At 40.7% G+C, this 13,657-nt stretch overlaps 1 protein-coding gene across 2 annotated transcripts in view; it reads left to right on the plus strand.

The window, feature by feature from the left end:
• Nucleotides 1-2,097: 2,097 nt before the first annotated feature.
• Iws1 (interacts with SUPT6H, CTD assembly factor 1) overlaps nucleotides 2,098-13,657 on the plus strand; it is a 69,363-nt gene continuing 57,803 nt past the window's right edge. Inside the window, exons 1-2 of one of the 2 annotated variants that reach the window (XM_008830645.3) lie at nucleotides 2,098-2,419; nucleotides 4,862-4,977. In XM_008830645.3, coding sequence (XP_008828867.1) covers nucleotides 2,386-2,419; nucleotides 4,862-4,977 — 150 coding nt within the window. In that variant the 5' untranslated portion in view covers nucleotides 2,098-2,385. The remainder of the gene's footprint in view (nucleotides 2,420-4,861; nucleotides 4,978-13,657) is intronic. The other variant, XM_008830642.3, reaches the window with a different exon arrangement.

Here is a 13,657-nt window from a genome sequence, read left to right on the forward strand (position 1 = left end):
TCACTCTTGAGACAATCCATGGGAATGTAGAGGTCTGTTCCTGGCCTTTTCAATAGGTTTCAGGCAAAGGGGGAAAGGTGTTTGTCTGGCCCCATCATGGGTAAACAACTATCTGTAGGAGTTTTATCTAAGCCATATGGAAAAGAGTAGTTCTTTATAGTGAGCTATCCTAGGAACACTAATGGGTGAGGTTTTGTTACCAGAAATTTTGGACAGTTCCAACAGGGTTATCACATGATACTCAGGAAATCAGGGTTCCCACTTGAGATTTTTAGTCTGGTTTATTAAGGAATTTAAGAATAAACTCAAATGGAAGTTTGAAGACAAATTTTATTAGAGTTAAAAAAAAAGAAAAAACAGAGCAGGCAAGCTGTAAATCTCAGCATCTCCCTTATGAAGAATGGAGAAGGAAAAAAAAAAAAGCTTTGCTGTTTGAATTAAGCCCACATGAAAGTCAGACACATGGTGGGCAAGCAGCTGCATGACAGGGAGGGGAGCTTTAGAGAAGGAATAAGCAAGTCCAAAGTGTCAAGGAAAGCATGGTTAGAAAAGAAGAGAGGCTTCGCATGTGTATGGGGGAAAACACCTTTAATCCCAGCACTCTGTGAGATCCAGACCAGTCTGGTCTACATAGTGAGTTCCAAGTCAGCTGGGTCTACAGGGAGACGCTTTCTCAAACCAACCCCCCGAAAAGAAAAATGATAGAAGAAAAAGAAAAGTTACACTTTTCTGAGTTACACTTCTCCGAGTAATTCAGAAAAGTGGGCAGACTATGGACTTACTTACAGATTTATTTTTGCAGCTTTTTAAAAGACTTCACCAGGGGTGGGAGTTCTGGAAAGGAAAAGTACATTATCTCATTAAAGAAATAATTGTTTCTCCTCTTTCCTTAGCATAGTTTCAGGTGGATCTGCCTTCCAAGGGTGTAGTCCCATGGCCAGGTGATTGGCCAGCCCAACTAGATTAACTCTTAAAGGAGACAATGTCTTCATCCAGATTCCATTTGCTTTGCTAGGAGGCAACAACTTTTCCTTAATGGGCCTTTAATGCTAAGGTAACAGTTTCTTAATCGTTCTGTTTCTTAATCAGTCTGTTTTCTGGGGTATAGAACTTGTAAAGTTCAAAGTTATGCTCCTCAAGGTCCTTCCACTCCTATTGGGTTTTGAACCTGGGATCTCACGCATGCTAGGCAAGTGCTCTACACATTTTAAAATTATGTGATGTTTTTGTTTTTGTTTTTTTTGAGAAAGAGTTTCAATATGTAGGTCTAGCTGGCCTGGAACTCGATATGTAGTCCAGGCTGGCCTGGAACTCACAGAGAACCACCTGCCTCTGCCTCCAGAATGCTAGGATTAAAGTTGTGTGCCAACATGCCCACCCTTGTGATAACAGAATCTTACATTGCACAGGGCAGCTGAAGTCATTCTATAGCTCAGGTAGGTACTAACTACCTACAGTCCTCTTCCACCTCCTGATAACTGGGATTGCAGACCTGCTCCCTCTTCAATGTTTTATCAGGGGATCTTTCTTGAGGCAAAGATCTCTATTATTGTTGACCATAGGGTCCTTTAATTGGAAATTTTTTGTAAAGAAAGGAAATAAAAGTACTTTGTAAAGAGAGTTCATCTTGTTTTATTATTTTATTTTTAACTTTCCTGGTGTAGGTATCCAACCTGAGATCTTGAGCATGCAAGAAAAGATGCCTTTGATCCAGTTAGTTATGCATGGGTCCCTAGGTTTTGAACTACAAATCCCAGAGATCAAGGCGCTACTTCCTCTCCGTAGTAAGGGCGGGAAGTACCTGGTTACAAGACTGGGAGTATACTTGGACGAATGACATAAAATGCAATTTTAGCAGGTTTTCATTTTTCGTAAAAACTAAAGTACTTACCAAAGAAAGCTCTAACACAGAACCAAGCAAATAACATTACCTCTAGAAACGATAGACCCAACTCGTTCCGAGGACGGTATTTAACCGAAGCCGCTGCTCCTGCTCAACTTTCCCAGTACTCTCCTTGCCGGCCCTGTCTCGGCGTCACTTTACCTAACTGTCTTTTGATTGGCCGATTGAAGGATGACAGCGCCTGCGCACTGCTTTCTTTTGAGGGTCGTGGGCAGACGCCATTTTGGCCCTAGAGGTGCTTCTGGGAAGTAGAGCGCGGCTCTCCACCCTTACCGGCTACTGAGGCACTGCTTTTTCTGGAAGCTGGGTCTTCCAGGTCGAAGAGTCTTCCTCTGCCGTCTCCCCGCGTTCTTCTTCGGGCCGTCGAGCGAGGCGGGAGCCTCAGGAGCAGCGGGCCGCGCCGTCGAGGGGTCACTCCGCCAGGAAGGACGTGACGAGGGCGGCGCGCGGCGCGGCCACTCCCCGCCCAGAGCCCGCCTGCCATGGACTTGGAGTACTATGGCGGTGACCAGTCAGGTGGGTTGGGGCTGGGGCTGGCCTCGGGCGGATTTGGGGGTGCCGCAGCAGTGACAGGTGGGTGGGGCGGGAGCCACGGAGAGGCCGGGAGTGGAGCGGCTGCTCTGCGTGGACCGCACGCGACGCGGGAAGACAGTCCCCGGCCGGCGTAGAACCTTGGAGCGGTAGCGCTCCTGGGACTGGTCTTCCGGATCCCGGAAGGGAGTTTGCTCAAATGGGGGGCGTGGGGCACTTGGATCTGCTGAGGAAGAACAGATCTGTCAAGGAAATTGTCAGGAGTTGAGTTTTCCAGAATCCTAAGAAACTTGTTCAGTGGGGAACGGGATTCTTCCTAGACTAGTCCTTCCCGGGTAGGAAGAGTTTGATTTCGCCTGTAACACCGACAGCGCAGGGTCTTTGCATTTGCGTACGTGTTGTAAAAGCAAGGAGCTAGTCCTCATCACTTAATGTGTCTTTCCTTCACCCCATGGGCTCTACACGGGACACAGAGATTTGCAGGCAGGGCCTGGGTGGGTGAAAACAGGTGACTTGCTCTCCCTTTTGTGTGCTAGTTGCATTTGGACTTTGTGTATCCAGAGTACCTTAGTAGATGGCTAAGCATTAAGCTCTTCTGTTTTGAGTTCACTTCGATTCCTTATGACAGTAAGCAGTGGTGATTTCGGAACCTGTATGTTGAGCCTCTACTACGGTTTTGCTTAAAATGTTTTTCCTTTTTTTTTCAAAATAGTTTTAATTTCATTTGTGGTTTAGAATTATTTTCAAAAAGAGTGCATCTGTGTAATACAGTGTGTAGGCTGTGTTAAGAGAACAAAAATTGAGGTAATAAAAAGATAACACTCCATTTTTGTCACTATCCTTTTGATGTTTATGTCTGTATTCCTAATCTATGCTATCTTGTGTGTTAACATAATTTTCTGCCATTCCATAATGCTTCCTGTTCAGGACAGTAAGTTTAACCCCAGTGTGCCCTCTTCTCTCCTGTCATCCCACTATTGCAACACAATTGTTAAACTTCAAAGCTAATTATTTATTGTAACTATATAAACTTCTTAGATGAGTAGGATAGTTCATTAGTATGAAAGTGATTCCACTCTTATACAACTCTTTGACTTCTGTAGGCCCAGCTGGCCTGGAACTTGCTGTGGAGACCCAACTTGCCTCTATCTCACAGAGATTTGCCTGCCTCTGCCTCCTGAGTACTGGACTCAAAGGCAAGGGACACCAGACCCTGCATGCTTAGTCAAGTTTATATACCACACTCAGCTTCATTTTTGTTTTCTTAAACTGCTAATCAAGTCTTCTATATCCTAAAGGTTCCTAACTATTTTTTTTGTAAAATTTTATTTGTTGTTTTTATATTATGTGTATGTGTGTATTGCCTGCATGGTAGGTAAGTGCACCCATTTCGTGCAATGCTGGTGAAGGTCAGAAGAGCCTGTGGGATCTCCTGGGACTGGAGTTAAGGACAGTTGTTAGCTGCCATGTGGGTGCTGGGATTTGAACCCGGGTCTTCTGCAAGAACAACCAGTGTTCTTAACCACTGAGCCATCCTTGCAGCCCCTATTTCTCCGATAGTTTTACTTCATATTTTTAAAGTATTGGTTAAAGTTAGTTCACATTTACTGTTTATTCACTAGAGTATATACTTCATTTTCACTATTTCTGGGCTAGAGTTCCTTGAGCTCCTTTCATAAGCAAGCACTTCCTGGGGCTGGAGAGATGGCTCAGCGATTAAGAATACTGACTGTTCTTGCAGAAGACCCAGGTTCGAATCCCATTACCCACATGGCAACTGTCCGTAACTCCTGTTCTAGGGGATCCAACGGCCTTTTCTGTCCTCCGCGGGCATTGCATGACATGGGCGCACTTACATACATGCAGGTATATAATAACACTCATACACATAATAAATTAAAAAAAAATAGAGATTTGTGGTAAAGATCTTCTAAGCAATATGTTTCTTAAAAAAAAGAAAAATAAGCAAACACTTCCTGTATATCAAGTACTTGGCAGTATTCTGGGCCCTAGAGAGTCAGCAGTACTCAAAAAGTCCATGACGAACAAAATGACTTGGTAAGCCACATAGTGCATTAGAAGGTGCCCCAGAGAGACAGACTCTAAAAGTTGAAATAGTTAAACAACACACTAATATTTAGAAGTCTTTGACTTGGCATTTAGTGGTATTTCTAAGCTTCGTACTTGTGAAATATTTTCACTGCTATGTATGCCACATTACATGGTAATGACTTTTGATATTTATCAGTATTATTTTGTTCAGAGTTTTAGCATCATTAGCTCTGCTTCTTAAGTAGAAATAACTTTTTGCTAATATGCTAAGTATATTGATCTTAGTTGTAGGTGTTCATTTTTAACTGTAACCTAAATATTATTATAATCATCCATCTTAATACCATAGTGGGTTTTTGTTTTGTTTTTAAGCAGATGATGGTGGTGCCACCCCAGTACAGGATGAGCGGGATTCAGGGTCAGACGGTGAGGATGACGCAAATGAGCAGCACTCCGGATCCGACACTGGAAGTGTAGAGCGACATTCAGAGGTACTGGCTAAACAGTGTCTTTTGGGAGGCTTTTCTTTGCACTTCTATGGTGCTTGCTTTATTTAAGAGTTTTAGAGACTGTTTGAATTTCATCCCTGAAGGTAAAGGAAAATGTTAGTGAAATTTGTTTTAAGAATGAATAGGGATGATCTGGTCACTGAAGAAATCATAGGGAAATAAGTTCTGCTGGATTGAATTTCAAATATTAGGCAGTTTTCAGTGATTCCTGATCACTCAGAATATAAATGAGGTTTTTTCATTTGATTAGGTTTCCCCATTCCTAAATAAGGCCTAGCTAGGACGGTAAGCATTTGCAGGCTGAGAAATACTAGTTGAAATCATTATGAGAGTTATTACTCAGAGTTTGCTTTTGTTTTGGTTTGGTTTGAGACAGGGTCTCACTAACTGTGTAGTCCGGATCTGCCTGCCTCAGCCCTCCCAGGTGCTGGGTTTAAAAGTGTCTGCTACCATGCCCAGCACATTGTAAGTTTATATCAGAAGTTCAGCTAGTTTTGATCTTTGACAAAGCCTGTGATTGCAAAGCAAAGGTATTCTTTTGTTTTGTTTTTGTTCTTGGGGATTAAACCTTGGCCTTGTGGCTGCAGGCAAGGAAGTACTCTACCATTGAACTACATCCTAGCCATTTTTTATTTTTATTTTTTATTACATATATTTGTTTGGGGGAGGGGGAGGGCTGGGCATGCTACAGCATGTGGAGGTCACGAATCAGTTATTTTCTTCCACCATGTGGGTTGCAGGGATTGAATTTAGGTGGTCAGACTTGGTGGCAAGCCCCTTTACGTGCCAGGCCACCTCACCATCCTTGTTGATATATATGATCAGTATTTACCCTTTTTTGTGCAGTGCACACTAATCTTTAAAAAAAAAAAAAAAAAAAACTTAAGTAGAATAACTGTGCCATCATTTGTACATAACACATTTTTAAAAATTTAGATATTTTATTTATTTTATGAGTGTATTGCCTGCTTGTGTGTGAGTGTACCATGTTGTGCAATGCTGTGGAAGCCAGAAGACAGCTTCGGATTCTCCTGGAACTGGAGTTAAGGACAGTTTGTAGCTGCCATGTGGGTGCTGGGAATTGAACCCGGGTCCTCTGCAAGAGCAGTTAGTGCTCTTAACCGCTGAGCCATCTCTCCAGCCCCACATAACACATTTTTATGAGCATGTATCAACTTGTTCAAAGTGGCCTAAACAATTCAAATTTTAGAAGAACCCTCCTTCTATCCATTACCTTTATTTTTTGTGGTAGGAATTAGACTCAGGGCGTTGCACATGCTGAGTACCTGCTCTACCACTGAGCTACACCTCCAGCCTTTTTTTTTCTCTTTTACTTGTCTTTAATATGTTCCCTTAAAAAAAATAACATTTAGGTATCAGATTGTCTTAACAGATTAGATTGATGTAGGAAAACATACTTTCTTAAATTGGAAGTACTAAAAGGCTATGTTCAGTTTTTGAAGACTATTTCCAGCTAGTCCAGTATTTTTGTGAAACAAGAAACAGCACTAATTTTTCTGTACCCAGCTCTGTCATATGGTTTCCAATTCAAGACAAATTTTTAGACTGAAATACATTTACTTAATATTAGCATTATTACTTTATAAAGTATGTAATATTTAATACCATGTCTTTCAAGACACATTTTTTTACATGCTTAATGCTTAATAGGCTTAGCAATGCAAACTTAAAATTTTAGGGTCCTTATAGTCGAGAGGGGCATGGCTGATCTGCAAATAGGCACTCTTGTACAGTGAATCATCACATGGGGGATACACACTGTGCTGGTAAGGTCTTAGTAGATATATTGTTTCAGCTAAGAAATGGTTGCCAGTTGACAGAAAGGTCACATGTGGCAGTGGTAGTGATTCTAGCTAGAGGAATAGACAGTATAGAAGTCTAGTGTTGGGAAGGACTTGGTATATCATGGCTAGAAAATGGAGTGGCTCCTGGGAGATTGATGCTGAAGACTTTGATGTAGCAGCTGATCTCTGGAGTGATTATGGCATTGCTCGCTATTTTTGTAGCTCTTTTCAGTGAAAGGCAGTATAGGGTGATGGCCAGAGCTTGGTTTCAAATCCTAGTTTTGCCACTAATAATTACCACCTTTTTTGAAAAAAATTATTTTGTCTTTATGAGCCTCAGCTTCACTGTTGGTTTTTTTTTTTTATTTTTCATTTCTGTCTATGTATGTGAGCCTGCATGAGTATGTATGCATTACAGATGTGCAGGAGCTTACAGAGGCCATAATAGGGGGTTAGATTCCCTGGAAACTGGAGTTCCAGGCAACTGTGAGTTGCCACATGGGTTCTCGGAAATGAACCCGGGTCCTCTGCAGGAGCAGTAAGTGTTCTTGTTGGCTGAGCTATCTTTCCACTTCCAGGTTCACCATCTTGACAGTGGACTTAAAAGGTAATATTATGAAGGTTAGTTGGGCTGTGGTGCCATACACCAATAATCAGAGTACTCAGGTGGCTAAGGCAAGAAGATCACAAGTTCAGAACTAGCCAGGGCTACATATTGAATTCAAGGTCAGCCTGAGCTCCATAGCATGACCCTATCTCAAAGTTATTATGAGGATTAAATATTAAAATATCACAGCTTTGAGAACTGTAATGTTCTTTGTATTATTAGATTATTCCAGACAGTAAGTGAGGCAGAAGTTACTTCTTAGCTAATCTTTATAACGTTGGGACCACAATTTTTTTGTTGGTTTGATTTTGAGACAAAGTCTCCCTATAGCCTCAGCTGGCCTGGAACTCACTGTGTAGACCAGGCTTGCCTCTATCTCACAGAGATCTGCCTGCCTCTGCCGGAGTGCTGGGATTAAAGGTGTGTACTTCCACACCTGGCCCAGCCTGGGACCACGATTTTTAAAGCAGAAATTAACCATATAAAATAATATTATTGAGCTTTGTTGTGTTTTTTTAATTTGTATACCAGCTAATAGGTTGATTATTTTAGTGATTTGTTTTTATGTTACTGTTGTCTATTTTTGTAGTTGAAAAGGATGTGAGCATCATTTCATGAATATTTGTTTATCATAGAGCTTTCTGAGAACTCAGAATCTCCTCACCTTTGTGTTAGGGCAGATAGAGGAGAAAGGGAAAGACTTTGAAGCAGGCTATTTGAGTTGTTATCACTGGTAAAGCAATTGAACATCACATGGAGGTATGGCACTTGAATGAGAGCCAGATGTAACTAGTTGTCAGTTTTAATTTTTGTTTTACTTTAATATTTTCTTGGTCAGTGTGAAATTAGCTGTATAATTTTTTTTTTGTCATCTGGTTTCTCCTTCATGAAAAATATGTTGAAAGATTTTCTTTTTTTTTGACCCCAAAGCCTCTAGATACCATCTATATAGAAAAATGGTGTTCCCCTTGTATAAGAGTTACTAAGAAAAAGGTTAAGAAAGTTGCTTGGAAATAGAACCTGGCTTCTCACTATGGGCCAGGCACAGTGGGCCTAGCCATCAGTTCCTTTAATTCTTGCCTTACTTTGAATTGGGTAAGAAAGGCAGTCTGCTCTTGTTTGGTCTTTTCACAAAGAGGTTGTGTTAATATAAGGAGAATGTTAGTAAAAGTCTTATGGGGAATATGCTAAAACAACTAGGAAATTTCTTCTTGGCCACTGCTGTTGTTTATCCCATTTCTTTTTTTTTTTTTTTTTTTTTTTTTTTTTTTTTTTGGTCTTTTTGAAGCAGGGTCTCCCTGTAGCCCCAGCTGTCCTGGAACTCACTATGTAGACCAGGCTGGCCTTGAACTCACAGAGATCCGCCTGCCTCTGCCTCCCAAGTGCTGGGACTACAGGCGTTCACCACCACACCCGGCTGTTTATCCCATTTCTTACTAGCTCTGTGTCTTCTACTGTTTCTTTTTTGTTTTGGTGAATATTTTGAGTGTTTTCATTCTACAGGTAAAAAATTCAGTTTTTTAAAAAAATGATCTCTGCAAATCATTTGACTGGGAACAAAGTGTCTAGTGTCATTAGTGCTCACATGCCCCTCCCCCTTCAGTGTTGGGCCCCAGACTTTCCTTCCTTTTAAGTTTGGAGTGTGAGGGGTATATGTGAGGAGCAGCAGTTATCACACAGTCATTAGGATCTACAGATTGGTCCAACCATAGCCAGGGTGACCACTGGATTCCTGTGGAGATGGTCTCAGTTTTCTTTTCCCTCCCCTGAGATTTACTTCTTGCTTGATTGAGAGGGTCCTGGAGACTCCTGGTTGGAGGTCATTGAGTCCCCACTGAGGTTTTCTGAGGTGGGAGTAAGGACCAAGGGTCCTTGCCTGCTGTTTGGAAATCCTTGCCTCTTATAGATCCAGCCTTAGTGTTTTTCTGACTAAGAGCAAACCCTGCACAAAGTGGATAGCAGAGCTCCCACTGTGAGGAGATAAAAGTGATAATAGTTTTACCAAAGATAACAAAGTATCACATCATGTCTGCCTGTTATCATTGATTTGAGTGCATCCTTAAAATGCAATGTGACAAGTCCCAGGATCTTTTAATGTGCTGTCTAGCAACTTTGTGTTGCTATTTCATGACTTACACAAAACATAAAAATAGAAAAAAATGGTCTCTGATCTTTAAGGTCAGTGTGTGAAGAAGATACATATGTAAACCCATTTTTCAGTGATGTGGAAATAGAAAATGCTGTGAGGATGTGAAAAAGAAGTGGCTAACCAACTCTGCCTTCAGAGGATGTTTGTGTTGTGTCTTGAAGGGGGAATGTCTTATGATTAATACTTATAATAAATAATGTTTGTTACTAGTAGCCTTCTGTGGGTTTAATCTTCATAAAGTCCTTTAAGGTAGTCACCGTTTGTGACAATCACATTGCACACATGGAGGCTTTGAGGAATTAGTTTTCCCAGGTCACAATGTAAGGTGGCAGAGCCTCTCTGAGATGCAAAGTCTGTTCCTAACTGTCACATTATATTGCACAAAATCTATTGTTTCCAGAGAAAGAAATGGGAAATACTTCATGTGAGGAGCATTTTTGCCAAGTTTTATGGAAAGGAAAGGGCACAAAAGGGCACAGCATATATAAAGGCACAGAGGCAGCAAAGTGAAGTTAGTATAAGTTCTGTGTCCCAAGTAAAATGTGGTCAGAGCCACATGGATTACATGCCAAAATTTGAATTTAGTGAGAAGCACCAAAGCCCCCAAGTGATTCCTGTGCTCACTGAGGATTGAGAACTTCTGATATGACACACACAATTGATGTTGGGTTGAGAGTCTGGAAAGGTAAGTAGGAGTTAATGTCATCATCATAAAATCTTCAGATTTGTGTAAAAACTTTTTTGCTAGTACTCACCAGGAGTGCTTAATAAAATCAGTTAGCTTTTTTTTTTTCTTTGACAGACAAGGGACACTTCGAAATGTAGCTTAATTTTTTATTGTGTTACGCTTATGGTAAAAATTTAATTTCGGATCTATCTTAGCTCTCTGGGAGCTACACTGATAGCATTATACTGTTCATTGCTGGTTTTCTCAGCTTCTCCACTTCTCTCCTTATCTTCCCCCAATACTGCAAATTATTGTTTGCTCACTTTAAGAATACCAATTATTTCTGTGTATGTGTTGTGGCCCTAGTCCATAGGAGTGTGATTGCTATTTGAATGCTGAGCTGAACAAAATTTTTGTGATAGATAACCAATACTTATTTATAACTGCTGCAGTGTGAATGATTGATATGGGGGAGATGTGACGCATGGGGGGGAGATGTGAAGCATAGACATTTCTAAAGCATTGCAAGACCTTCAAAGTGCTCAGTTTTTCTGACAATTCCAAATAGGGAATTTCTTCCTTGTTAAGAGGATGACATTTTGGCTGGGGATGTAGCTTAGTTGGTATATTAGTTACTTTTCTGTGGCTGTGATAGAAACACCATGACCAAGGAAACTTATAAAAGGAAGAGTTTATTTAGCTTACAGTTCCAAAGGGGCAAAAGTCAATTGTGGTGGGGAGGCATGGTGGCAGAGGTGGCTGGAGTAGGAGCAGAAGATAAGCTCTCACATGTTTAAGCAGGCACAGGAAGCAGAGAGCAACTGGAGATCCCGCAAGGCCTAAGAACTCTAAGTTCACCCCCAGTGATATGCTGCCTCCAGCACGGCCACACCTTCTAAGACCTCCCAAAACAACGCCACCAGCTGGGGTCAAAATGTCCAAATACTTGGAGCCTATAAGGGATATTCTCATTCACTTGGTTAGTGCTTGCCTAGAATGTATGAGGCCCTGAGTTCAATCCCTAGTACTGCATAAACCAGATGTAATTGTGCACACCATAATCCTAGCCATCAGGAGGTAGCAGCAGAGAGGATCTGAAATTTAAGGTCACTTTCAGCTAGCTACATATGTAGTTCGAGGCCAGCCGGGGATACCTGAGACCCTGTTTCCAGAAAAAAAAGTTTTAAGAAGACATTTCAATGGCAATTTCTACTGTTTCTTATTCTTATGTCTGAATTCTTAAAAAAATTTTTTAAATTTTTATTTTATGTGTATGAGTGTTTTATCTGCATGTATGTAAATATACCATTTGTGTGCAGTGCCCATGGAGTGCAGAAAAGAGTGTCAGATCCCCTGGAACTAGAGTTACAAAGAGTTGGTGGCTGCCATGTGGGTGCTGGGAACTGAACCTGGGTCTTTTGCAAGAGCAGCCAGTGCTCTTAACCATTGAGACATTTCTCCAGTTTCAAGTTTGCAGTTTAATTGCAAAAAAGTCTAAAATTTTAAAATACTATTTCAGTAACTTCAAAGCATTTAACTAATTTCTAATACACTCTTCCCAAATTTTGTAATATCTTTGCCTGATTATTCTCCTACTTGAGTCTCTTGAGTGGCATTTCAGTTTGTGATTTCTTTTTCTTCCTCTATCATGCCACACATAATGGATGAGTACTTGGTTTTTTGTGAAGCTTGTTTAAAAATGGATAGGTAGCTGAGCATGATGGGCACACCTTTAATCCAAGAACTTGGGAGGCAGAGGCAGGCAGATCTCTGAGGCCAGTGTGATCTACATAGTGAATTCCCAGTTAGCCAAGACTGCATAGTGAAACTCTGTTTCAAAAAACAAAACAATAATAAAAAATGATAGGAATTTATAAATTTCACAACCATTATCATATGTAATGTCCTAGCAGTGGTTACTTGTTTTACAGTGCATACACTGTGCGTTAGGAAATGTAGGGTAAAGGGTTGCAGTTAAGTTCTGCTTAGTTTTTGTCATTTCTCTCCTTCAGGAGTGGCTCCCAGTGTTGTGCTTCTGTTCTGCCTGCAATAGGTTGTTATATCTGATTCTGCTTAGGCCAGTTAAATTAGGGTGCTTAGAGCTGATTTACACTTTAGAGAAAAGATCCTGGAATTCTTGAAGCTCTCTGAGCTGCTTTGGTTCTAACTCTCCTGGACTAGTAACCATCTCATTTTGGTTCTGGGAAAATTGTTATTTGCAAGGTGGGAGTGCTAGCCCAAGATTAGTCCTATTAATAAGTTATGTGATAGATATGTCATATGAAGTGTTCCAAAAGCGAGTTCAGTTTTCCCCTTTTCCTCCTGCTGGTTCCTATATTCCTTTGACACTCACCGTTGTTAACTTCTTTATTCAGTCATCACAAACTCAGTGCACACTTTTTGCAGCTGTGTAATACAGATTCATTTCCTGTGGGTTTTCAAAATACCTTCATAGTGATGTTTATCATTATTATATATTGTTCTGAGTTTTCATAGCTCTTCTTTACATGCATAGTTTCTTAGAGCCAGACACTAGGAAACTATATGCAGCTTTAAGCATAGTAGTCATTAAATAAATGCGTATTGAATTAATAATTCTTCACTTTATATTAGCCTTTTAATCCCTTTATTCATTCATCAAATACTTATGTCTTTCAATTTCCTTGTATGTTATGGGTCTGTTTAAGCTGTTGATCTCTTCTTGGTTTAGTTTTGGTGGTTCCCATGCTTTTAGATACCCATCCATTTCTTTCAGGTTTTCAAATTTAGTAGCTTATAGGTTTGTAAAGTATTCCCTTAGAATGTTCTGGATTTTTTTGGTGTCTGTTGTGATGTTTCCCTGTTCAGCTCTGATTTTGTTGATTGGAGGTGCTCTTTCTTTTGGTTAACTGGGCTAGGGGTCTGTCAGTCTTGTTTATCTTTTTAAAGAACCAGCTCTTGGGTTTGTTGATTCTTTGTATTGTTTTCTTTGTTTCTATTTTATTAATTTCTGCTCTGATTTTTTTTATTTCTTCTTGTCTGCTGGGTTTGGGTTTCATTTGTTACTTTTCAAGTGTCTTGAGTTGTAATGTTATGACATTTATTTGTGTTCTTTCTGATGTTTTAATGTAGGCACTTAGAGCTATAAACTTCCCTCTAAGGACTGCTTTCAATGTGTCCCAGGGGTTTTGTTGTGTTGTATTGTCCTTTTCATTTAGTTCCAGGTGTTGTACCTCATCCCCTGGACCCCAAAAAGACCACCGAGGACCCAACACACCAAAATGCAAAAGCAAAGGTTTATGGTTTATTTGGGCTTAAGCTTGGGCTCTCAGACCTTACCAACTCAGTGAATCCGTGCTGAGAGCCCAGAGTAAGGGAAAGTGGAGCCTTTTATAGGTTTTAGACAAAGGGGGGGGGGAATACCGAAGATACATTTTGGTTGGTTCAAGGAGCCC

The sequence above is a fragment of the Nannospalax galili genome, unplaced genomic scaffold (assembly GCF_000622305.1).
Source record: "Nannospalax galili isolate Female #2095 unplaced genomic scaffold, S.galili_v1.0 scaffold1615, whole genome shotgun sequence".
Taxonomy (NCBI): Eukaryota; Metazoa; Chordata; class Mammalia; order Rodentia; family Spalacidae; genus Nannospalax; species Nannospalax galili.